The sequence below is a fragment of the Budorcas taxicolor genome, chromosome 11 (assembly GCF_023091745.1).
Source record: "Budorcas taxicolor isolate Tak-1 chromosome 11, Takin1.1, whole genome shotgun sequence".
In the NCBI taxonomy this organism is placed as follows: domain Eukaryota; kingdom Metazoa; phylum Chordata; class Mammalia; order Artiodactyla; family Bovidae; genus Budorcas; species Budorcas taxicolor.
This window is the reverse complement of record NC_068920.1, coordinates 74544083-74571578: the sequence shown is the minus strand read 5'-3', so window position 1 is coordinate 74571578 and position 27496 is coordinate 74544083. Positions and strand designations below refer to the sequence as shown.

General features: G+C 38.5%; 1 protein-coding gene across 1 annotated transcript in view; it reads right to left on the bottom strand.

Annotated features, from left to right (window-relative positions):
• SLC30A6 (solute carrier family 30 member 6) overlaps window positions 1-27496 on the bottom strand; it is a 41753-nt gene that overhangs the window by 4875 nt on the left and 9382 nt on the right. Inside the window, exons 3-13 of the mRNA XM_052649697.1 lie at window positions 27409-27493; window positions 26385-26427; window positions 24860-24925; window positions 19218-19298; window positions 18717-18752; window positions 17921-18015; window positions 15656-15704; window positions 15221-15340; window positions 12764-12866; window positions 11798-11845; window positions 10576-10644 (exon numbers count right to left, since the gene is read on the bottom strand). Of these exons, the coding sequence (XP_052505657.1) occupies window positions 10576-10644; window positions 11798-11845; window positions 12764-12866; window positions 15221-15340; window positions 15656-15704; window positions 17921-18015; window positions 18717-18752; window positions 19218-19298; window positions 24860-24925; window positions 26385-26427; window positions 27409-27493 (795 nt within the window). The remainder of the gene's footprint in view (window positions 1-10575; window positions 10645-11797; window positions 11846-12763; window positions 12867-15220; window positions 15341-15655; window positions 15705-17920; window positions 18016-18716; window positions 18753-19217; window positions 19299-24859; window positions 24926-26384; window positions 26428-27408; window positions 27494-27496) is intronic.

Below are 27496 nucleotides of genomic sequence, written 5' to 3'. Positions count from 1 at the left end.
ATTTAACTTATATGCAGAGTACATCATGAGAAACGCTGGGCTGGAGGAAGCACAAGCTAGAATCAAGATTGCCAGGAGAAATATCTATAACCTCAGATATGCAGATGACACCACCCTTATGGCAGAAAGCAAAGAAGAACTAAAGAGCCTCCTGATGAAAGTGAAAGAGGAGAGTGAAAAAGTTGGCTTAAAGCTCAACATTCAGAAAACGAAGATCATGGCATCCGGTGCCATCACTTCATAGCAAATAAATGGGGAAACAGTGGAAACAGTGGCTGACTTTACTTTTCTGGGCTCCAAAATCACTGCAGATGGTGACTGCAGCCATGAAATTAAAAGACGCTTACTCCTTGGAAGGAAAGTTATGACCAACCTAGACAGCATATTCAAAAGCAGAGACTACTTTGTAAACAAAAGTCCGTCTAGTCAAGGCTATGGTTTTTCCAGTGTTCACGTATGGATGTGAGAGTTGGACTGTGAAGAAAGCTGAGCGCTGAAGAACTGATGTGGTGTTGGAGACGACTCTTTAGAGTAGATTTCCTTGGACTGCAAGGAGATCCAACCAGTCCATTCTAAAGGAGATCAGTCCTGGGTGTTCATTGGTAGGACTGATGTTAAAGCTGAAACTCCAATACTTTGGCCACCTGATGTGAAGAGCTGACTCATTTGAAAAGACCCTGATGCTGGGAAAGATTGAGGGCAGGAGGAGAAGGGGACGACAGAGAATGAAATGGTTGGATGGCATCACTGACTCGATGGACATGGCTTTGCGTGGACTCCAGGAGTTGGTGATCGTAGGGAGGCCTGGCGTGCTGCAGTTCATGGGGTTGCAAAGAGTTGGACACGACTGAACGACTGAACTAACCTCAGATATGAACTGAACTGAATGCCCTGAACAGACCAAGGTAACTCACTCCTTTGTCATTACTTCTGTTATTACCTAAAGTGGGTCTATGACAATGAAATGTTTACCATTGGAAATACCCTAAACTGCTCTTATGGAGGACTAAGGGAAGAAATCAGTGACTTACATTCCCTCAGAGCAATAAGAGGATAAGGCTGATGGCTGTTTCACCAGGTTTCCAGTCTCAGGGCACAGGCTTGGATTGCTTTACATCATGATATCTATTCCCATCTGCAGTGGACAAACCAGCAATGAGTTAAGATTACAACCCCTTAATCCTACCCAGCACTGGTCACGCTGGAGACCTTGGGGATGCCCAACCCCAGCTAGGGGTCCCATGAGGTTGACCCACCTTGACCTGCCTAGGGATTTGGTCCTTGGGAGGTTGTCATGCCTCAACCTGCTTGGGGATCCACCAGTTCAGGGATCCCAGGAGGTTGACATGCCTTGACCAATGCCCAGGGACCCAATTCTCGGGAGGCCAATCTGCCTCAACCTGCCCAGGAATTTGATCTCCAGGAGGCTGTCATGACTCAGCCTGCAGGGGATCTGCACCCTGACCTGGGGACACCCAGCTCTCAGGTTGCAACAATACTGAGTAGGATAGGCTTCAGAGACTCACCCCTAAGGAAGTCCACCCATAAAAATAGAAGGAGGCCTATTAGTTTTTTTTTTTCTTTTCCTCTCTGTCATCACTGTCTTTCAGATGGAAAACAACCAATCCACTTCCTGACAGACGCCCTTGAGATGCATTCTTGATAACTGGAATCTATTCCAATCCTCAAACTCTAAGAAGTCGCTTAAAATTCTTTTGTGCCACTGAGGGCCATGGTATCCTCTGGGGGTAAGGAACACTGGCCTGAGGATGGCAGTTTAAATTACAACACCATCCTGCAGCTAGACTTATTCTGCAAAAGATAAGGGAAATGGACAGAGATTCCCTATGTCCAAATTTTCTTCCAAGAGATATGAAGGAACTCTGGGTTAAGTATGAGTTTGTTGTATGGCCTAAAAGTGAACCTACCAGGCAAATGGTGTTAGGCAGACAACCAAAAGAAGGAAGCCCCCTGTGAAGGCTCACCTCCCATGGCTCCCAAGTTGCCTGGTGATCCTTCCTTCTATCCAAACATGCCTCCATATCTGGGAGCACCCCCTCCACAAAAGCCAACTCGAGTATGTCCCTTAGTTGAAACTGGAGAATTCGGACCAGTGCAGGTCCATAAGCCCTTCTCCCTCTTAAAACTAAGACAGATCAAACAAGACCTGGGAAGCTATACAGATGACCCAGCAAATAGATAGATAGATTGGAATGTATCACATTACCTTGGCCTTTGACTTGACATGGAAGGACATCATGGTCATATTTAGTCAAACTTCATCTGACCCTGAGTACGCTAGGGTCTTTAGGAAGCCCGAAGGTATGCTATGGGGCTTCACATGTCAAGCGATAATACCCAGTGGGGGAAACTGTGGTTCCCTCTTCAGATCCTAACTGGAATTATAACGACCCTGAGCACATCTGGGAAAAGGATCATTTTCTGATCTGTGTAAACGCAGGACTAAAAGCAGCCCAGAAAAAAGTAATCAGCTATGCCCGGGGGTCAGCAATAACTCAGGAGCCCAACAAGAACCCCACTTACCAATCTGGACTTACACTCTTAAGAGGGACAGGTGATTTTAAAGGACAAATTCCTGTCCCAGTGTGGATCAGACATCAGGATAAAGTTACAGCTATAGCAGCAGGACCCTGCTGCCTCTTTAGATGAGATGGTCCAGACTCCAGCCACCAGACTCTAGCCACCAATACCTTTTATAACAGAGAACAACAGGAGAGGGAGGCCAAGGCCCAGAGACAAGGCATGCCCAGATTCTGGCTGCCCTCCAGGGAAGCCCTATGGCAAACTCTGAGTCCTTAAAGGACAAGGCATGAGGCAAATGCCTAGTCTGTAGTCAGGCGGGACACTGGGCCAAAGAGTGTCCAAATCCTGACAAGTCTCCTAAAATGGCTTGCTACAAATGCCACCAATCCGGATACTGGGTGACACACTGCCCTTGGGACCCAAGAGCCTCAAGGTCAAGTGCCAAGCCTTCCCTCAACAGGACTGATAGTTCAACAGGACTGAAGCGGCGCCCTCCAGCCAGCCCGCCTGTCACAGATAACCATCACAGGGCTGGAGCCAAGGGTGCAGCTGGATTGGCAGGTAGGTCCAAGAATTTCTTGGTTGACACAGGGGCTACCTACTCTGTCCTGACCTCCTACTCTGTAGCCTTCTACTCCCAAACCTGTACCATTTTGGGTACTACAGGAAAAACAATTACAAAAAGATTCACCCAAGCACTTCTTTGTTGCTGGGGTGGACAAATATCTTCCCACCAGTTTCTGGTAGTCCCTGTGTCCTAACCCCTTATTGGGAAGAGATATACTCACTAAATGGGACCACCCTTGTGATGGGAAGCTTTTCAGCCCCTAGAGCCCTACAGCTCCTGGTTACTACTGAGGAACCCGTTACACCCTCTCCAACAGGGAGAGACCAAAAACTATGGGAGGACACAATTAACCACCAGGTGTGGAACCCGGGGACTCCTGTATGAGCCCACCAAGCTGGACTGGTCATCACTGTCCTCCAAGATCCCACTCGGTTTCCAAACCAGAAACAATACCCTCTCAGAAGAAAAGCTCGAGAAGAACTCTAAAATAAATAAATTCCTTGCCTGTGGGCTATTGGTCCCCACCAATTTGCCATGTAACACCCCAGTCCTCCCTATAAAGAAAAAAGATGGGACCTGGCAAATGGTTTAAGATCTCCAGATCATAAATGAAGCTATAGTTCCCCTCCATCCCACAGTACCCAATCCCGATGTAATCTGGGGAGAAATCCCACCCAGTGCCAAGTGGTTTCCAGTCTTGGATCTCAAGGATGAATTCTTCTGCAGACCACTGCCTAAAGAATCCTAGTATCTTTTTACCTTTGAGTGGGAATCTCCAGGAGAAAAACACCAACAGATGACTTGGACAGTATTACCTCAGGGGTTCAAAGACAGCCCCTACCTGTCTGGGCAGGCTCTTAGCTGGGATGCCCTAGATCTGGACCTGGGACCTAATGGGAAAATATTACAATACGTAGATGACCTACTAATCTGCTTTCCAGATGAGAAAAATGCCCAACATGCAATTCAGGATCTAAACTTTTTGGTAGACAGGGGATATAAAGTCTCCTGTGCTAAGGCACAGATGACTGAGACAAAGGTCACTTACCTGGGAGTTCAGATTACACAAAAAGGAAGGAAGAGCCTTGGGAGGGTTAACTGAAAGGCTGGGACCTGAGCCCCAGCCTACAGCTTGGTTATCCAAGAGGCTTGAAGAAACTGCCCAAGGCTGGCCTTCCTGCCTTCGAAATCTTGCAGCTATTGCAGTCCTGATAGAAGATGCTTTAAAACTCTCTTCTGGGCGAAAACTATTTTTACCAGCCAACAAATGAAATAACTCCTGAATGGGAGAGGCCATTTATGGATGTCTGATCAAAGGATCCTCAGAAATCAAGTAGTGCTGATGGAAAATCCAGGTCTGACTACATCCCCTTGTGGGATTCTTAACCCAGCTACCCTCCTGCCTACCCCTAAGGACTCTCTCCCCTTTCACTTTTGCCTGGAAACCTTGGACCCCTGGACAAAACCCTGAGAGGGATTGTCAGAAGATCCTACGACCAATCCTGAGGAAATCTGGTACACTGATGGAAGCAGCTTTGTCTTGGATGGAAAAAGAAGAGCTGGATATGCAGTAGTCTCCAATTTTGAGACCACAGAGGAAAAACCTTTGCTACCAGGTACTTCAGTCCAATTAGCTGAGCTCATACACCTGACTTGAGCTTAGAGCTGGGAAAAGGAAAAAGAGTAGCCATTTACAGATTCTAAGTATGCCTTCCTGGTGTTACACGCACATGCTGCTGTCTGGAAAGAAAGAGGCCACTTGATCATCCTAGGGTTCCCAATCAAATATGGTGATCAAATCCTTAGGCTCTTGGAGGCAGTCCATCTGCCCACTGAGGTTTCAGTCTCCCACTGTAAAGGACACCAAAAAGGGAGCACAGAAGTGGCACGAGGGAACCAAGCAGCTGGTCAGGCAGCTAAGAGAGCAGCGTTACAGAACAATGACCTAATAGGGGTTGCCACCCTAGTTCCATAGATTAACTTGCCAGAAACTCCTTCATATACTGAAGGTAAGACTATTAAAGCTAAGAATGAGGGCTTTCAAGAAGATCATATGGGGTGGTTCCAAAAGGAGGGACTTCTTTTTTGGCCAGGGAACCTCCAATGGAAGCTGGTTAACTCCTTACATGCCACCACTCATTTAGGGGAGAAGGCCCTCCAAAGATTACTAGAAAGGTCCTTCAGAGGAATAGGCCTCCAAACAACTATAAGGCAAATGGTCTCTTCTTGTCCCACTTGCCAATTAAATAACCCCCAAGGAGCTTGAAGACTCCAACTGGCCCAGCCTGTCCAACAGCATGGGACCTACCCAGGAAAGGGCTGGCAGATGGACTTCACCCAGATGCCAGTTTCTCAAGGGTATAAATATCTACTAGTCATGATAAGACACAGTAACAGGTTGGATTGAAGGTTGAGGAGGTGGCAAAAAAACTGCTCCATGAAATCATTCTGAGATTTGGCCCGCCCAGGTCATTACAAGGTGACAATGGGACATCATTTATTTCTAAGGTCACCCAAAGGGTCTCTAAAACATTAGGCATTACTTATTATCTCTATTGTGCCTGGAGGCCTCAGTCTTAAAGAAAAGTAGAAAGAGCCAACCAATTCTTAAAATCAGCGATAAAAAAGATAACCCAGAAGACCTCCCTGGGGTGGAAGGAGGCTTTACCGATAGCTCTCCTCCACACCCGCATGGCCCCTAAGGAAGAGGCTGGTCTTAGTCCTTATGAGATGCTATATGGGAGACCTTTTGTTTATGTCAGTGACCTCTTCCTAGATCCAGAGACTCAAACCCTCTCATCTTATACCACGGCCATCAGGCAATTCCAACAAGATATACACTTTGTGGGGTGTCAACCAGGACCCCAAAGATTCTAAAGAGTTATCACTAAATGTTCCAGGGACTCAAGTTGTAATTAAAGTCTAGAAAGATGGGTCCCCAAAGGCACAACTCCAGCCCACATGGAAAGGTCCCTACCCTGTGATACTTTCTATGCCCACAGCAGTCAAGGTACCAGGACACAACTCCTGGATTCACTACTCATGAGTCAAGCCATGGAAGAAAACAGAAGAGGACACTCAATACACCTGTGAGCCCCTGGGAGCTCAGATACCTATTCAGAACTGCAAATGAGTGTCATTCTAATGAACACCCCCAAAATCTAGTTTCTGGGGATAAGATTTCTCAAGGTAGCTCTAAAGAGCCAACATAGCTTGGCAGAGGTTATACTCCAAAACAGGCAGGAGATCTCCTGATCCCTGAACAAGGAGGGACTTGAGCCACCTTGAATGAGACATATCATTTCTGGGTAAATACCTCCAGCTAAGTTAAAGAAAGTCTCACAGTCCTCAAGAAAAACACAGTCCTCAAAAAAACATCTCCTACAGGATCTCAAAGAATGAGCTAGAGAGTTCTTGGGGTGGCTCCAATCTCTCTTTGGGGGATCCTTCTCCTGGCGAGGGGGAATTTGGAGTTGGCTAATGCTCCAACTAATCCCTGTTATCACCATATTGATGCTGCTTATGATTGCTCCATGTATTATCAATTGTCTAACCCATTTTATCTCTGCCCAGGTCAACAAGCTACAACATGTGGTGCCAGTTCAACAAGGATATTTAAAACTACACCCGACCATGGAAAATATCACTCACCCTTAGATGGATACTGCTATAAGGACTCTGAGGCTTGAGATTAGCAAGAGGGGGAGGCCCAGTGCCCCTCACTGTCCCAGCTCAGCAGGAAGTGTAACAGAGACCTTGACGCCTCTATTTCCAAAGAATTGGGCCTCTCATCTCTTGAGGGGGGAATGTTAGATAGCTAGAATAGGAAAAAGGAGTCCAAAATAGTGGTGCCTAAAAGACAAAGAAAGGAAAAAGCCCACAAAAATAGAACAAAGGAAGGTCCAAGGACCAGAGTGAGGACCTCAGGTGAAACAAACAGCCCTCCTGGCTAGCCCAGTTTACATAGGGCAGGTTCAGGGGGAGGAGAAAGAAGATAAAAAAGGAGCCAAAACTGAGCCCCTCTCTTTTTTTGGGTTGGCCCATCCTCCCTCCTCGAGGATGTATTTTCCTTTGTTTACCAAATAAAACTGAGCTGTAACCTAGCTGTAACACTGGTCCACTGCTTCAAATTTTTGCTGCAGCGAGACAGAACCGAGGAAATTACACATTCCCCCAACATATTTGTAGTATAATATACTATTATAGTAATCAAAATAGCACCGTACTGGCACAAACCAGACACACAGATCAATGGAACAGAACAGAGAACCCAAAAATAAATCCACACACATATGGTCAATTAGTCTATAATGAAGGAGGCAGAAAATACAAAGGGGAAGAGACAGTTCCTTCAACAAGTGGTGCTGGGAAAACTGGATAGCTACATGCAAAAGAACAAAACTAGAACATTTTCTCATACCATGTACACGAGTAAACTTAAGAAAACACAAGCAGTAATAAGCTCCTTGACATCAGCCTCTGCAATATTTTTTTGATCTGTCTCCTCAGGCAAGGGCCATAGAAGCAAAAATAAGCAAATGGGACCTCATCAAACTAAAAAGCTTTTGCAGTGAAGGAAACCATCAAAGGCAACTTACTGAATGGGAGAAGATATTTGCAAATAGTATGTCTGATGAAGACATAAAAGAACTCATTCAACTCAACATCAAAACCTCCCATCCCCAATTAAATAATGGCCTTGATCTTGCATGCTGCATAGCACAGCTAAGAAAAAAAAATTTATATATTAGAGGATTGATTAAATAAAATATGGTATATTCATATATTGTAAAATTCTGCAGTCATTATGAATTATGATGGGATTCTTGAAAGAAACATTGGTAGCATTTTTTGAAATGCCCCAAATATCCCCATAAAAACAGAAACTAAGATAGCAAATTCAAAAACCTATGGACAACACCTACCAAAAAAAAAAAAAAGATAACACAACGCCCTAAAAAACCCAAATACAAACTGTAAGACCTATAAGGTATCAGCATCTGTAGAGGATACAATAGGGCATCTGATTGACCTAAAAACCTCACAGTAAGTAACTAGCTCTTCATGGAAATCTAGGACAGTGAATTTGAGAAAGGCAGCTGGGAACTGGAAGGTGTTTTGCACTTTCAATGCCGGGTGAATGCACTGTGTCTGCAATAAGATATGAAGAACTGGAGTAGGACGACCCTGTGAGCTCTCAAAAGCTCCCTTCCAGCACAAAGCCCCACATTAAGAAGAAACAGCTGGGAAGAGAATCTAAATTGAGCAGCAGAGTAGAAACAGAGGATAAAGAAGGTTCAGATACAATTGGGAGAGTAACAGAACCAAGAGGGAAAAAACTTTCACTTCACAGACTCATCAGAAGAGGGAACTCTAGAACCATGAATTTAGACACACTACCTTAAACCATTTTTTATTTTAAAATTCAGGAAAACGAATTTCACATAAAAAGGAGCAAAAGAAAAGACCTGAATCCAAATCCCACACATAGTTATTATAAGAAAAAAGGAGAATACAGAATAGATTATAAAAGATTGGAAAGATTTACCTACAAAACTGATGAGAACTGACTTTCTTTTTCAAATCAATTTTTGAATTGATTAAGTAGAATATAAATCAAAATAGAAAACCTAGAAATGGAGTGACAATTAGAAATACATGAAAAAAAATTTTTTTCAGGGAATTCCCTAGCTGTCCAGTGGTTAGGACTTGGTCCTCTGACTGCTGTGGGCCTGGGTTCAATCTCTGGTCAGGGAACTAAGATAGGGCAAGTCGCGAAGCATGCCCACTCCCCGAATTTCTGAAACAAAGATTAAGCTAGAAAAGCAATAAATATACAGGTATATTATGAAAAAAAAAAAAGATAAAAAGAGAAGTTTTAAAAATCAAAGGAAATTGAGACACTAAGTAACTGAAAGAAAATAACAAATATGAAAGAAAGGTAAAGCTCCACCATGCTTATAATAGGCATTTCCAAAGAAGAAAATCAAAGCAAGAGAAGAAACTATTAAGAACTTTAATTAAAGAAAACTTTCCTGAAAATTTTAAAGAACTGTTTTTGAAATAACATTATAGAAAGGTATACTGCATCCCTGAAATAACTGACCATCAACACCAGGACAGATTCTAGTAAAATTACTGGACTGAAAAAATATTTTAGGCATAGAGGTAAAAAGATCAAGTCACATATCAACGGGAAAAAATAAGACTATGAGTCATCAGGGTTTATTACAATAATGTCTTATGCCAGAGGTAAGAACCTCAAGAAAATAAAATATCTGCTCAGGATGTTATATCCAGCCAAATGATTTTCAACAATGTTCACAACTGTTTTCAACATGCAAAAATTTAGGGAATATTATTTGCAAGGGCCTTTTTCTGAAGAATTTACTACAGAATGAGTTTTAGATATCCAAAATAATGAGTCAGAGAGGAAGAGCAGGGGAAGGGAGAGATGCAGTAGCCATTTTTCCATTAAAAGAGTGTAAGTCTGAACTAAAGACTGCAAAGCAGTGATATCACTGAGCTGTTGGAACAACCCTAATCTGCCTCTAAAATCTATGTTACAAAAGTCAAATCCTATTTTTTTTTTAAAAACTGGTACTGTAGAAGAGTAATATTTAATAACATGGAGAACTGTTTATGATATATTAAGTGAAAACAACAAATTATAAAACAGCATGACCTCATTTTCTAAAGAGTTTAAGTATGTAAGTATTAAACCAAAAAATCAATAGCAGTTTTCTTCACATGATAGGATTATGGTTGTTTCAATTTTTTTTTCTGGGTACTTTCCTGTATTTTCTTCATCATTCCTGACATAGGAATAAAATCATGCCATAACAAAATCTCTTTGGTAATAAGGTCAAAACTGGATTAGAAAAGATAGAATTTTATGCTGAAACAGCTATTATAATAGCTCTTTAACATATTCAGCAAAAATCTCCAAAGTCAGAACTGTAATAAAAAGAAAATAAAAGCACATTTTACTTTTGCAACATTTTCATATTTAGGAATGTCTGACTATGGATTTTTCTCTTTTGAACAGGCCAGTATTAAGATCATTTAGTTTGAAAGGAAAAAAATGAAGAAAAACATCCCTTAATTAATCTCAATTAGGTTACTGAATCCATCTACATATTTTACTTTATTGAACAGAAATGGGAATCAAAGGATCCATAAAAATTTTAAAGAAACACTTTTCTCAGTTTTAAAAATTATAAACTATGTTTTAAATTATAACTAAAGTAATATATATAGCCCATGGAATTCTCCAGGCCAGAATACCGGAGTGGGTAGCCTTTTCCTTCTCCAGGGGATTTTCCCAACCCAGGGATCAAACCCAGGTCTCCCACATTGCAGGCAGATTCTTTACCAGCTGAGCCATGAGGGAGCTGGTAAAGAGCCTAAAAATTATAAACTATGTTTTAAAATATAACTAAAGTAATACATAGAAAGCATACCAATGAGCCAAAACCTAGGGTCCAAAAATGCTCATTTCGGACTTCCAAAACTCCATCCAAGGTAGATACCTAATCAAAAACACAGAAACAGAGTTTGTGTATTTGACATATCCAACACAACTGAGTCAAATTATGGACTTGCTCCACACCTAGGAATGACATGATCAGACCCTGTCTGAAGACACTCATTAGCCAAGTGCCAGACCATTCACTCAAGATATCATTTCTTCTTCTTCCATACTGAGCCAGGGTCTGGTTTTTTTTTTCACAAGTTTCTTATCTGCACCAGTCTCTTTAGAATTAGGTCTTTACTTCCCTCACGCACACCTTGTTCCAACAGTGTGTAGTTCTTTTTATCTTATTAGTATAGTATATGTTTATATCCAGTACTTGAGGTATCAGAATTTTTGTCTTCTCAATGATTTCTTCCTCTGGATTCTCTTTCAACACATTTCTGTACAACACAGGATATCATCTGGATTTGAGCCAAAAGGAAATTCCAAGGACAGTGTATAGCCCATTGGTACAGTGGCATAGACCTAGTAGCTGAGACAAGTGGTCAGCTACACTGATCAAAGTGGCCTCTGTGATAGTGACAATCAATAGTCTTAATTACTCTCAACATTCAAATAATTTGATTATCTTATTCCTTAATTAGTTAACAGGTGGAATTTTAAAACAATACAAAATCAAAACCTACTATGTGGTGAAGCAATCACCATGTCAAAGTGCCTCTGACTGAATTAAAATCCTAAGTTTGAATATGCTTGTGTGTGTGCGTGCTCAGTCTTGTCCAACTCTTTGCAACCCCATGGACTACAGCCTCCTCTGTCAATGGAATTTCCCCAGCAAGAATGGAGTGGGTTGCCATTTCCTCCTCCAGAGGAGCTTCCCGACCCAGGGATCAAACCTGCATCTCCTGTGTCTCCTGCATTGGCAGTTGGATTCTTTACCACTGGGTCACCTGGGAAGCCCAGGTTTGAGTACAGAATCATGTAATTCACAGCTCTTTATAACAAATAGTGTGGTCTTTAGACAATTACCGTCTACATTTATTTCAAGTGAATTTGGCTTCCAGAATGAGCAAGTGGTCAAATTTTTCTATTTTTGTCACTATGTTACAAAAACTTCCCTAAAATTCTAGAAAGAGCCTGAAATTATTTGTACCCACTCTTTGTATTCTCTGATCATAAATTAAAATGATTTTATTATTCCATCTTACCTCTCTGATAAGTTTGTCCAACTGACCGATAACATGGGGTGGTGTTGTCTAGGAGAAAAAAAAATAAAATAGAACATGAATCTAGAGAGATAAAAAATTCTGCAACAGTGGTCCTGACAGTAAAAAAACAAACAAACATGCATTTTATACCAGCCTTGGCTTTGTTTCACATGTGCCTTCACATGGTTTAAGAAAGAGAGGTTTCAACTGACTCACTCATAAAGCAACATCAGGAATCCACCCACGCTTATTTCTTATCTTGCAAAGAAGCTGCTATTTCTGTAACCAAATAAGCCTTAAAGAACCAACAAATCAACAAAAAATCTTTAAGAAAGTAAAATTTTGTATAAGACACAGCACTAGTAAACGAATACCTTATTGTTATTGTTGCTTCTGGAGAGGGAGATACAACCCATATGTTTTAGAAAAGACGTGTGGGAGAGACATAATGAGAAGCAGTGCTTATATATTCATCTAGTCCTGGGAAACCATCTTTCTAGTCAGGTGCTGTCTACAGGTGTTCCTATTGTTTCAATAAGGAGTAATTTCTCATTTTTAAGTTTGAAATTTAGAAGTCTCACTAATTCAAGGATAGGAAATAAGAAAACAATCATAACTGGATTATATTAATAGCCAAAATACATTTATTAGGGGAAAATAAGTATCTAAAGAGATTTTAACTAATATTGTTTTTACCTGAAATATTATTAGAGGCAAAGTTTCTCATTTATGTTTTTGTCTTATATGTAAATATATGAAGACTCATTTGTGCCTATTTTTTACACCAACATAATTTCATCTGGTTCTTACTACACAAATTTCAGAGGTTACTGTTTGGCTTCACTTCCAATAGGACCCTCCAGCAGCTAAAAATTTCATAATCTGGCAGAAGAACACGTTTATTTTTATAACCTGGTAAAAGAACATAGCTAATTTTAAGCATGCATACTGAAAGATGACCATTACCTGGAGTAATACTTTCCCACTGTACACACTCATGGGATACATAGTGCCAAACGTCATCAGAGCAATGGCAATGGCTGATGCAGTGTCTACAGCAAAATAATTACTAAAAAGAAAAAACAATTCTAAATCTTAAATGTTAAATTAAGATTAAATGTTTAAATGTTAAATTTAAATCCTTCACTAGGCTTCTTACAATTTAATCCACCAAACTTTAATTATCTCAAGCAACAGGACTATTTTACCACAGCTGGCTACTACTGCCATGAGAGCATCTCAAAGGAAAAAAGAAAGTTTTTAGAATCCTTTCTTGCCAAAGTTTAAGGGAAAATAACTAATAATTATGTTAATTTGTGTGAAGAGAGATGATGAAGAAAAAAAATTTCCCCACAATGTACTTTTAATCTACTTGTCAACTGTAATTATGTCATATATATGTATTTGCTGCAATAAATAAAAACCTTTAACTAGTAATTTCTGATAAAGACCAATGGAATTCATCTGTGATTCTATCAACTTGCTGTAAACATAAACTTTCCAATAATTAGTATTAAAAAATTTCAAATTCCCCAGGAATTTCATAAGATGAGATTTTTAAGAATTTGTTACAGTAAACACTGTGACTGAAGTACAATAGCTCATCAGTAGTTCACAGCTCTATTAACAACAGAGACCAAAAATGCCAAAGGTTACAAACTAATCATGTACTCTTTTTCACTTTTTCCTATAAGCTGGGAATAGAAACACAAGTAAAGACACAGTTCCTGCCTTTGAAATGACAGGAAACACCCATGTGAAAAATACAAGAAATGACTTTGAGTACAAAGGAGAAGTCCTACAGAGTATCACGGCTGCACAAAGGAGTGAGTAGCGAGCCTACAGGGGTAGGATAATCCAGAAAGGCTAAATAAAAAAGGTGACTTCTGAGCTGAGCCTTCAAAGATGGCCAAGATGATGGGGGCAAGATACTGTAGGCAGTGAAAGCAGCATGTGCAAGGGCATGAAAATCCTACTGCAGTGAAGAAGCTATGAACAGGTACGTATAGGCAGATGGATGGCTAGTAAGGTTGACAGAGGCTTCACCATACTAACAACTTTTAATTTTGTTAAGTATACAAAGCAGAGGATTTTGAAACAGCAAAATATTATGTCTAGATTTGCAACTTTTAATAATCACTTCAGTAGCAAAATAGCAGGTAACTAAAGATGTGTGACGGAGAAGGCAATGGCATCCCACTCCAGTACTCTTGCTGGAGTACTAGAAAATCCCATGGATGGAGGAGCCTGGTGGGCTGCTGTCTATGGGGTCACACAGTCGGACACGACTGAAGTGACTTAGCAGCAGCAGCAGTAAAAGTGGAAAGCAGGGCTTCCCTGGTGGCTCAGGGGTAAAGAATCTGCCTGCCAACGCAGGAGACACGGGTTTGATCCCTGATTCAGGAAGATCCCACATGCCACAGAACTAAGACCATGCACCACAACTACTGAAGCCTGTGCACCCTAGAGCCCGTGCTCCACAACAAGAGATGCGAATGCAGGGAGCAGCCTGAGCACAACTAGCCCCCACTTACAACCAGAAAAAAGCCTATGAAGCAATAAAGACCCAGTGCAGCCACACATAAATAAAATTAAAACGAACAACAAAAAAAGTAGAATGCAAAGATTAGATGGTAGTAGCATTCACTCTCACAGAAATACAAAAAAAAAGCAGTTTAGCGGATGGGGAAAACAGGTTCAGTCAAGGTGGACATGAACAGAAGATAGGCTCCGAGATATAGAGATCTGGGCTAGAAATAAAGTGAAGGAATCACACAAAGGTAGAAAATACAAACAATGGTATGTGATGTCCTAGGAGAGTAGGCAAAAGGGTAGGGAGTCAAAGAATAATGTCATAACATTAAACTTAAGCTTGCTAAAGACTATTTCTTAATAGGCTTGCTTTTAAAAAAAAATTGGTTCACATCTACTCCTCTTTCCTCATTCAGCAACAGCAGCTGTGGCTTCACTTTCACTTTTCACTTTCATGCACTGGAGAAGGAAATGGCAACCCACTCCAGTGTTCTTGGCTGGAGAATCCCAGGGACGGCGGAGCCTGGTGGGCTGCCGGAGCCTGGTGGGCTGCCGTCTATGGGGTCGCACAGAGTCGGACACGACTGAAGCAACTTAGCAGCAGCAGCAGCTGTGATTTATGTGTCTCTTACTCTCCTCTTCTGTTTCACTCATCTGGCCAGCAGAAGGGAATTTAAATAGTTTTTCCATCTGCATTATAGATTGTAGTCAAGATTTCTTATTGAATCCAACCCCCTTAATTTTTTCAGATGAAGACACTTGAGGACAAGACTTGACCAAAGTTGCACAGGTCATAAACATGCTATAAACTTAATCTGCATGCATCCTAATGCCCTTAAAAATCAGGCCCCAGGAATGGAAATCCACTTGAGAGCAATAAAAAGTACTTACTTAATTTCAATTAGCATATACGTAATACAAAGAGCAAATGCTCCAGCAAGATCAATCAAAACAAATGGATTCATTCGGGGAAGGAAGATACTGCTAAGTCCTGGAATAATTCCACACAAGCTATGAAAAAACAAACAAAAAGAGTACTCATTAGCAAAACTTATGTAATAATAATGAAAACTATATAAAAGATGACTTGTATTTTAGTATCATAAATTGTTTAACAAGGAGGATTTGAGAACAAATCTCTCACTTGTAAAGTTCTTTTTTGTATCATCAATTAAAAAATAAGAAAAAGTGAAGGGAAAAGAAGAATCTGATCTGTGAGATTCATACAGTAACCTCAGCAATGAATAATGTTAAGTTCCCATAATAGATATGTTTCCTGTGCATTCCTTTAACAATATGTATTTTATGAAACCCCAAACATCTTACCTTCTACTAAGATCTGCAACATGCTCTTGAAGCCAACTTGTACTAGCAGCTTTAAAAAGAAAATACTTAAATTATTAAAATTACCAGAAATAATTATTAATTACCAGAAATACTTGATTCTTAAATTTAAAAAATAAATTTCATGATTACTATGTAACACTACAAAGGGATACATTATACCTAGAACTTTTTTCTTTTTTATGCCTTTAGGATACTAAATGAAAAGTAGTTTCAACTACAGCACATAGCTGACCTGATGGAATCAATGAACTTACATATGTCATCGTTACTATTAATTTGACGTTTTAAAGGCTTATTATACGGCAAAGCAAAGCGTCCTAACCAGTGTGTTGAGAATGAGTTGCAGGTCCACCAATTACTAATTCTCTTAGCTTTCAGAGAGGCCAGGTATCTGGCTACACGCAGGTGGCAGTCAGTGACTGACCCTGGACATGTAGCCTCCAGGTGCAAGCATACTTTTACGCTTACCCCAGGGTGCTACAGAAGTTCTCATTTATGTGCACCATGATGTAGAAAAGATTGGCAAGCCATATAAAAAGTGGCCTAGAACAGCAGTTAAAGCAGACTCTGATGCCAGAATATTTGGCTTCAACCTCAACCCTCCCCTTGACTGAGGCCTGAGGCAAGTGACTTAATCTCTCAGTGCCTCACTGTAAAGTGGGGAGAATAAAATGATCTACCTTATACGGTTACAGGAAGAATTAAATGGGTTCTGTGTAGAGTATTGAGCACAGTGCCTGGCAGAAAGTGCTTTAATATTATTTTTCACTCAAATTTCAACTCATGTTGTAAATCTTGATATTTCTGCAAACTTTCATTTCCAGCTAATATAAATACAAACTAGATGATTTTTCTGGAAATAAACTTGGCAATATATATCAAACACTTAAAAAATATACTGTATCTTTAACCCATTTATAATTTTTTCTCTGAGAAGATTAGAAATGCATACAAGAAATCTGATAGTAAAAAGGTGGTTACAGTTAAAAGGAAAAGTTGAATATGTACAATAGACTAATTTTTTAAAATATGCATGACAAAATGTTATCCAAGCATTCAAAAATTATTTTTCAAAGAGTATTTAATAACAGGCAATATTCAAGACATAAAGTTAAGTGAAAAAAGCCAAACATAAAATTTTTAACTGATACAATTCTAAGTATGTAAAAAAATATACATATGTGCACAGAAAAAAAAAAGGAACAAAACAGAAATGCTAACAGATGTTATCTCTGGCACATGAGATTACCAGTACTATTTCCTTCTTGTATTTTTTGCTCTTCAAGGAAACACAGTTTGTAAATCTTTGTACCTTCTTAAAATTTCAAGAATGAGCATAACAGTATTTTAATAAAGTTTTTTCAAAATAATTCTGATGATCATAAATATCATTATTTAATTTTCTAGTTTATGCTGTAATTCTTAAACTCTAGTTCATACAAATACAACTCATACTTCATGACACTTAGGAAGTTGTTTAAGCTTGAATGGGTATTTCAGAAAGCTTTCTTCCCCTGGTTATCTTGGTATTCAAGTCAGTGGGACTTATAAAGACCTTCCCCTATTTTTTCTTCAAAGTGTAGGTGTGTGTACACAGCCCGCTTTTGTTTTTACCTCAGTGTAAAGTGAGGTAAAACTCCTCCAGCCATCCAACAGTGGTTAACCTGGTTTTGGGGAGTAGGATTCCAAAACACTGAAATTAGTGAAAAATGTCAATAATTTAGACCACTAAAATGAAAAATTCTATCTGAATTTTTAAAGACTTGAAAGTAAAAGAATGTATCAAAAGGACCAAAATCTGGCTACTCTCAAATATATGCCCACCCATCATTGCCCCAGAGAGTTCCTGGGAATGAAGTTAATTAACAAAATATAATTATTTGCAATGAGCACATCAACTAGTCTATGTACGCTGAGGCTTCTAAAATGCGTTCTTAGGTAGTTTATATATTTAAAATTTCATTCATGTTATCTGGTAAATGTCATTTTTTATCTCATGTTATTTAATATGTCAGTTCTGCTTGTTTTTAAGGAATATGTTATTTTAAAGCTTAAAAAGTTAGATTCTTTTTCTTAATTTTCTGCTTCATAATTTTCTGCAGATTTTAGAACTTTAGGGGGAGGTAGTCCTTTCTTTTCCTCAGGATACACTTTCTCGTTGATTTATGAATCAATGAAACAAACAAAAGACTTGTTGCTTTGAAAAATTAATTGGATTTTTATTAATGGTAAACCAAAACATACCTTCAGAAACATAAGCAAAAGGTTTATTCCGAATTGAAAGCATTGTGAACAGGTTGAAGGAAAGAGCCACAAAAGTACCAACTAATAATCTTCCCCTAAAAAGAATAACACTGTTATTTTTTTCTTGGTAATATTAATATGTAATTTCAGCATGTAGCGAGACTAGGAGATGAAGGAGCAGAGTGGTCTGCTTCAATATTTACAGTCAGAATTTGAACTCGGTTTCTAGCTCCATGACCCATGTTCTGCATGTGGTTGCTCTATCTTACATGGGATCCCCACCCCTCCAAAAAAGACCCTTAGCATTAACAGTGTCTTCTTACAGGTAATTGCTGTTATAAGTCTTCAGAAATGCTACAGGTATTTGGTTTATAGTCTGCTGGCTAAGTCAAACTGTCCTGAATGAAACTGATCAGAATAGATCCACACAGTTAACAACTATGTTACAGCTAATAACATTTCCATCTCTTCTAGAGATGCTACTAAAAAATTTGGGGATCCAAATTATAGAAGACAAGACAAGGCTGGTTTAGCATGTTCACCTGGGTTTGGAAATACTGAGGGACCTGACATCACAGTAGAGAGGCCATTCTGTTCAGTATAAAAATGTAGGGGCTTGGGAACAGTTAAGGGTGAAAAGAAGGCATCTTGGGATTTGGGGATTTTGCTTGTGAAATATATATTACCACACTCTGAACTCTAGTATGGGCCAAAGTAATCACTATTTCATAATATACCAATTAATCACTGGGAATCAAACTTAATAGTATATTATATGGCAAAAGTAGAATCTTACGTGTGTATCTCAGGCTGCTCCAAAAAGCGTTCTGCGCTAAAAGAAAGAAATAATGTTAATGTATTAAAGAAATAAGTTAAAAAACTTTATTAAATACATAATTAATCTAATAAATTCACAAAACTTTTAAATATGACCTGTTGATTACTAGTAGTGATGAGACAAACAGACCCACAAATTATCCTCCAGGTGCAATGTCCAATCTTTGTCTAACAAACCTGCTTTTGGGTTTATACTAAGCATTAAAACATGTCTGACTGAATCCCTGCCTTTTATTCCCATCACTTATGACTGGATTTAGTAGTATCAAAGGTAATAAAAGAAGGGTATAAAGAGGGAGAAAAGTCTGAAACATGAAGAAATTATACTATCAAATCTCCAGCATTGCTCATATTAATTTGTATACCCTTTTAAACCAGAATGTCTCACTGGATTCTTTCATATTTCCAAAGGTAGCATAGGTAGAATCTGCAGTGACAGAAACATCATATACAAATGTACCTTTCTTTTAAAATAAAGAGAGCTCCCAACTGTGCCAAGACTGTGGAGGCAAACACAGCCAGGACTTCTAATCTTTCAAATCTGAAATTGGAAAATCAATTAAATTAGCATAATTTTTTCAATTCACAAACTAGCATCTCTATAACACATTCACTCACTCACTACAAGTGTAACTACTATAAGCCAAACACTGTTTAAAAAAGTCTAGTTTCTAGAATGATAATAAACAGTAAATATCTAAGATTTTAGAAAGAGTACCTATTTATACAACATATATTCTCTATGGCTTTTATTCTCTAGAAATGTTCATTATCATAATAACAGCTAACACTTAATTGACCCATTTTATGTTAGACACCAGTCAAAGTACTTAACACATTACCTCATCTAAATCCTTATGAGGGTTATTCTATCCCTTTTAAAAAAAATAAATAAGTAAGAGATAAGGAACCTGAAGCCCAAGAGGAAGAGTAACTGTTTAGAGTCCTATAGCTGGCAAGTGGAGAGGTCAGATTGACAAACTCAGACACCCTGGCTCTAGTGTCCATGACTTTAGCCACTACTATAGAGAAGAGAGCGAAAAAGTTGGCTCAACATTCAGAAAACTAAGGTCATGATGGCATCCGGTCCCATCACTTCATGGCAAATAGATGGGGAAACAAGGGAAACAGTGGCTGACTTTATTTTGGGGGGCTCCAAAATCACTGCAGATGGTGATTGCAGCTATGAAATTAAAAGATGCTTACTCCTTGGAAGGAAAATTATGACCAACCTAGATAACATATTCAAATACTTTGTCAACAAAGGTCCGTCTAGTCAAGGCTATGGTTTTTCCAGTGGTCATGTATGGATGTGAGAGTTGGACTATAAAGAAAGCTGAGCGCCGAAGAACTGATGCTTTTGAACTGTGATGTTGAAGGCTCTTGAGAGTCCCTTGGACTGCAAGGAGATCCAACCAGTCCATTCTGAAGAAGATCAGTCCTGGGTGTTCACTGGAAGGACTGACGTTGAAGCTTAAACTCCAATACTTTGGCCACCTGATGTGAAAAGCTGACTCATTTGAAAAGACCCTGATGCTGGGAAAGATTGAGGGGAGGAGGAGAACGGGATGACAGAGAATGAGATGGTTGGATGGCATCACCGACTCGATGGACATGGGTTTGGGTGGACTCCGGGAGTTGGTGATGGACAGGGAGGCCTGGCGTGCTGCGGTTCATGGGGTCGCAAAGAGTCGGACACGACTGAGTGACTGAACTGAACTGATACTGCCTGTCATATCTACATATAATTGCAGTTGATTGAATATGTCTTATTATCCCTGGAGGTCTTATTTATCTTGGTTTTTGCCACTATACAGAATTTAATGGCATTCAACACTTGTAGTATGTACATACACTAAAATTTCTCAAGGAAATAATTATGTTCAGAAAAGATAATAAATAATTAAGGATGTTCATCACATTACTTTTTTCTCCTCAAATCAGCTGGTTTAATTCCAGGAGGTACAAAATTCAGGAAATAATAAAATAATCAAGGACATACATCACATTGCTATTGGTAACGGAAAAATGTTGGAATCAACAAAAGACCATTATGTATTACTAAAAATATAACAAATGTATTTACTGACATGAAAGGAAGTAAATGAAGAAAAGTGGGTTATAGAAGGCCATGAAAAAAACAGTATGTAAATGCAGCAACATTATCTGTAGATATTGATAAGTTGATACTAAAGTGCATATGGGAATGCAAAAGGTGAAGGAAAGCAAAGGGCTAAAGAACAAAGTAGGAAGATTTCCACTACAGTGTTCCACTACAAGATTTCAAACTACAGTAATTAACACAGTACAGAACTGATGCAAAGACAGACAAATACACCTTGAAGAGAAAGGAGAATCCAGAAACAGACCAACACATACACAGTTACTTGATTAAAGAAAAAGTAGCACATAAAAGCAATAAAAAAAAAGAAACTTGATTCAATTAATGTTTTATCGAATTGAATAGCTATATAGAAACCAATGTGCCTTGACCTCTACTTCAAACCATATACAAAAACCAAATTCTAGTTTGATTGTTAAGCCTATATGTAAAAGGTCAAATTGTAAAACTTCTAATGACAGGGCAGAGTATCTTACGATCTTGGGCCAAGATTTCTTGACAAGTACACAGAAAGTACTAACTGTAAAGGAAAAGACTGATAAACTGAATTTTATCATTGAAATTAAAAACTTTCCATGCATCAGAAGATAGCTTTAAGAGAATGAAAGAACTCCTATGGATCAATAAGAAAAAAAAAGCAACCCAATATAAAAATGGATAAAACACTTTAACAAGGATTTCAGAAAAGAGGTAATCTGAATGGCTAATAAACATAAGAAAAAGTGTTCAAATACTCATAAAGAAAATAACTTAAACCTACAATGAGATACCACTGCACTTCCTAGAATGGCTTCTAGAAAAAAGGCAATGCCAACAGTTGGTAAGGACATGAAGCAACTAGAACTCAGATATACTGCCAGTGGAAATGTATACTGCCAGTAGAAATGCAAAACCACTCTGGAAAACTGCTTGGTATTAGCCTATCTTCTAATGACAAATATATGCAAGTTCTATGACAGTAATTTCACTCAAAGACATATGCCCAACATAAATGAGCATACATGTATACCAAAAGAAAAGTACAAAATGACCATATGTAGTTTCATTCATAATAACAAAAAGCTAAAAATTACCTAAATTTCTTTCAATAGTTGAACATATAAACGTATGTTGGCATACTGGAATATTAGAGCAAAGAACAAGAATGAATTACTGCTATATGATGATACATATTACAATCCCATTTATATGATTTGAAAACTGGCAACAATAATCTGCAATGACAGCAATCGGAATACTGGTTACTTTTGTCGGCGTTTGACTCTGACTCAACCTTAAGTCATTAATGGAGGCTTTGGGGGAACTCATAATGGTTTATATAATGATCCAGATAGTAGTTATACAAGTATATTTATCTGTTAAAACTCATCAAACTGTACAAGGATATAAGAAAGGAATAAGATAACAGTCCATGCTACCAAGAAATCTATATTTTAAAGGGGGAGACAAAAAAATTACTGATAAGTTCTATACAGAGAATTACAGTAGTCTGATGTGTAATGTTAGTCGCTCAGTCGTGTCCAACTGTTTGCAGCCCCATGGGCTGGGTTGCAGCCTGCCAGGCTCCTCTGTCCATGGAATTCTCCAGGCAAGACGACTGGGAGTGGGTTGCCATTCCCTTTGCTAGGGGATCTTCCCAGCCTAGGGACTGGACCTGGGTGTCCTGCACTGCAGGCAGAGTCTTAACTGTCTGAGCCAGCAGGGAAGTCCAGGCTGATGTGACAAGAGACTAACTGGGTGATCTATTTTAGAATTCATTTTAGATTGGGCCCAGTCACTTAATGATACTAGCACTTGGTAAGATTAAGACTGGAATAACAAAACTGGGCTTATCTTGCAAGAATCAGGTGAAGAGCATCTCAAGGAGAGAGAACAGTCTGCATAAAGATCCTAAAGCAAGAATAAGTTATATTCAAATTATAGACACAAAGAGTGCATGACAGTGGTGACCTGAAAACAAGTAGGCTGGGTGTAAGTCATACAAAGCCTTTATAAACAAGGGAAAGGAGTCAGGATTTTATTCTCAGTGTGATAGGAAACAACTGGATGGTTTTAAGGAGTAGAATGATAGCATGACCTAGGCTTAAAAAAACAAACACTGGTTGCTACACAGAGAATGGACTACAAGCGACAGTAAAAGCTAAGTATGCGGACTAGTTAGGACTAGGACACAGGATGTTGATGAAGGCAAGAAACGAAGGTAGCTTGGTTAGGATGGTAGTACCGGAGATAGAAACGGGGGTGGAGGCAGATTCTGGATGTGTTTGTAAGTTATCCTGACATAACCTCCTGATGGATAAATGTGGGTGATGAGAGAATAATCGAGGATTTTGCCTGAGCAACTAAGTGGCTGTGTATTTACTAAGATGGGAAAAACTACAGAGGAACAGATTTGGGGGAAAGAAAACACAACAGGAAATTTAGCTTGAATTTAAGACATCAATTATGCACCCATGTGAAGCTGGCATGAAGGGAACACTGACATGAGATAAATCTCAGTGCTGCAGAACTGAATTTTGGCATTATCAGATACAGATGATACTTCAAGCCATGTGACTGACTGTAATTATATTTAATTGCTTTCTCATTTTCTATTCTCTAAGCAATGAGACCAAAATGGGAGCTGTCATGTCTTTATTAAACCTTGTATCCTGGCCACAGGAGCTGAACTAAGAAGACTAACATCTATACCAAGGCGGAAAAACCAACAGCTCCTTCTCATGATTTTCGGAACTAGAGCTGGGGAAGAGTCCTTTCCTCTCTAGGAGGAAGGTGAGAAGGTTCCAAGTTTTGCTAGAAGTTATCATTCCAGAAGAGTGGAGAAAAATGGTCTGAGAAACCAAACCTGACATGCAGAGAAAAGCAGGCCACTGAGGTAAGAGAAAGACAATGTCCTGAGTGTCCCTGTGCCAGCTTACCTCAGTCTTCCCGCACTTTGAAAAAGTACATTATCATTTTCCCGCCAAATTAGTTGGAGTTGGATTTCTGTCACCACCAAAAGCCTGACTCAAGAGTTGAGATTTCCATATACAGATATCTATTCTCTACAAATGGTTATCATAGTAACAGTCCAACTCTATCAAATTTCAGTGACACATAAATATTTGCATTTTGCATAAAATTTCATGTTCACTCTGTCCTATTACTTAAGTAAATAAAACCAGATTTTGTTCGAAAGAATATAATCCTGATGAATAGTATGGAAAAGAAAGTTTAGTTTGGTTCAAGAAGTTTCTCCACCAAGGTTAAATTTTTCTTTCTAGTTCTTTCCTTGAATCTGAAAGGAATTCATTTCTTTTCCTAATATAATAAAAAAATCGGGGACTTCCCTGGTGGTTCAGTGGGTAAGACTCCACACCCCCAATGGAGGTGCCCTGAGTTCGATCCCTGGTCAGGAAACTAGATCCCACATACTGCAACTAAGACTTGGCACAGCTAAATAAATGAATAAATATAAAAAAAAATCCTCTGATATAAAAGATTATTTTCCAGCTTTCAGCAATTTCTAAACTATAGACACAGAAATCTCAAAATCTTTGTCAGTGTGTTGTTGTCATAAATCTAGTCTCATGATAAAAATACACCTCTACCACTGCATCAACGTTAAAATGTATCCCACTTACTTCAACATCTAGAAGATACATACACGAAAATCCTTTGTACCTTCTCTAACTGAAATAAGAAATTACCAAAGTATCAAAGACCTTAAAATGAACATTTTATGTTAAGATTTGCTTTGTAAAATAGCAAAGAACCTAATGTGAACATTTTACTTTAATATGATTTAAATTTAATCATCTATGTTTCCTATCTAGAATCCTCTTAGAAGATGCTTTTTAAAATCTACTTTTACTATTTATCACTATCACACTAAACAGGCAATACTTATTTTCTAGAAATATTCAAGCTAGCTCATTAGTAGTTTAACTACTAATTTTAATAGCAATAAGTTAGCAGAAAATAAAGCAAATTGAACTTACCCAAATGAATAGGCAGGGCTAGGTTTCCTCATCATCACCCAATAACTTATTAAACAAGTTATCAAACTAAGTAAAAAGGCAAATAAATTCAGCATTAGAACAAGAGCTAGAGGACATACAGAAAGAAATTTAGCTTTTAGAATACCTAAGTTGCTGAAAGTTAACAGTGTTCACAGGCTAATAACAAATTATTCTAATAATTTATAATCTAATCACAATAAACACCCTAAGATGTGAGTTTTAACATGGGGAGAAACAGAAGAAGTTATGATAATACCATTAAGACAGTTAAACAGAATACTTTAAACTCGTATTTTCTCTACTCAGTAAGTTATCCACCCTCAATAGTTTCCATAACTGAGCCTGCAAAAAATAATACAGTAATAATCAGAATATTAACTTGATTTAGGCATAAACATTTCAACTTTGATAAACTTTATTTAATCTATGTTAAAAGTTAAACTAAATATTAATAACACCTTGACAATATCCTAGATGAGGTACAGTTATGGTTGCTTTCCAAGTATAGCGGAGATTCACTCTAAAACAATTTACTACAGTGTGAAACTTAGTAACAACTATTTGTTTTAGATCCATCAAGAAGATTTAGTTGCGACTGATGAAAAGACATCCTTATAACACACCTATAGCACAGATATTGGAGACATCATTGTCCAAGCACTTTGCAATCTTTATTGGAAACATGGGGCTTCCCTGGTGGCTCAGATGGTAAAGAATCCGCCTACAATGCAGGAGACCTGGGTTTTATCTCTGGGTTGGGAAGATCCTCTGGAGGAGGGCATGGTAACCCACTCCAGTATTCCTGCCTGGAGAATCCCCATGGACAGAGGAGCCTGGCGGGCTACAGTCCATGGGGTCTCAAACAGTCGGACACCACTGAGTGACTAAGCACACACACACTGGAAGTAAGAAAGGTCCCCAAAAGCAGGAGCCGAAGGTTGTCTCTCAATCTCACAATCACATACATGCTTTGCAGTTATTAATGCCCATCGTTTCTTTTCCCATCTACACAGTTCCAATGGGAACTGGTATGCTCTTACATGTTCCTGCTCCCTAGCAGGAACCTTCAGCTGACTCATCTCTAGGTAGGCAACTGACCTAACGTCTGGGTATTTTTCTGTTGCTATGTAAATGGGATATCTTTTTCCAGCATATCTTCTAATTGTTTTTATTTGTATACATGATCCATGCTGATAATTTTACTTATTTCACAGATTACTTTCCTTTAATTAAAGAAAATTTCATACATTCAGTGCAATAAATTCTTCTTTTATTTTTACTGTTTTATTCAAAATAGGACATTTATACAGAAATGTGCATAAAGCACCTAGGTACATTTTAACAAATAGAAAAAAAAAACCACCCATGTAACCACAAATTAAGGCCAGGAGTAAAACAACGGGGAAGTCTTCTAGATGTCTCTTTCTTTTTTTTAAATGAAGTATAGTTGATTGAAAAATTCTATATAAGCTTCAAAACATTAAGGAGAGTTTTTAAAACTTACCTAAAAAGATCAAAAATGGTCAGGTAAGTATAGGCAGTTAAAGCTGCAAAACAACAGAAAGACTCATTAAAATGTTACTGAATCCATGGTTAGTAAATACAACAGATAATGGCACATAAAAATATAAGAGGTTTTTAAAAACACAAGAAAGATATTAAGAGGTTTTACTTTTTAAGGAAAACTCAATAAACCTCAAAATCTTATTTATAAACTACATAAATTGAAGAACTAATCTATCACACTAAAAATACCTCACAAAAAGATACATGCACCCCATGTTCACAGCAGCACTATTTACAGTAGCCAAGATAGGGAAGCAACCCAAGTGTCCATCAACAGACACACATGTAGGAAGGAATATTACTCATCCATAAAAAGAATGAATTCTGCCATTTGCAGCAACATGGATAAACCCTAGAGTATATTCTGGTTGGGGAAATAAGTCAGAGAAAGACAAATACTATATGGTATCACTTATATATAAAATCTAAAAAATAAAACAAACAAATGCATTAATATATAGCTTCCTCACCAAGGGAAGTCCCTATAGTAATTCTGAGTGGAGTATAATCTATAAAAATACTGACTCACTATGCTGTACACCTGAAACTAATAACATAAATCAACTGTATCTCAATTAAAAAATAAAAAGAAACCTCCATTTTTCAAATAGATTTAAATTTTTGGAAAAAGCTCATTTTAAATAATGCCTAGCAATTGAACCAAATTGTATAGTTTACAAGGTACTTGTGAGGGACTTCCCTGGCAGTGGTTTAGACTCCGCACTGCCACTGCAGGGAGCAGGGGACCACTCCCTGGCTGGGGAATTAATATCCCACATGCCAAGTGACACGGCCAAAACAGAATATAACAAGGTACTTTTGGAATAGATTCCCCCATTTAAATCTTCCAGTTATATTTCAGAATAATATATTCCATGTTAAGGAAGACATACCTTTATTTAAAGTGAGAACAATAAAAGTGAATTTAATAATTAAATATAAAAATAAGAACAGTGACATACCTATACTGTTAGTGGAACTGCACCACATTAGCAGGAAGCCAGTACATGTTAGGTTTATTGCGCCAAAGAGCAGTATCTTCCAGGACTG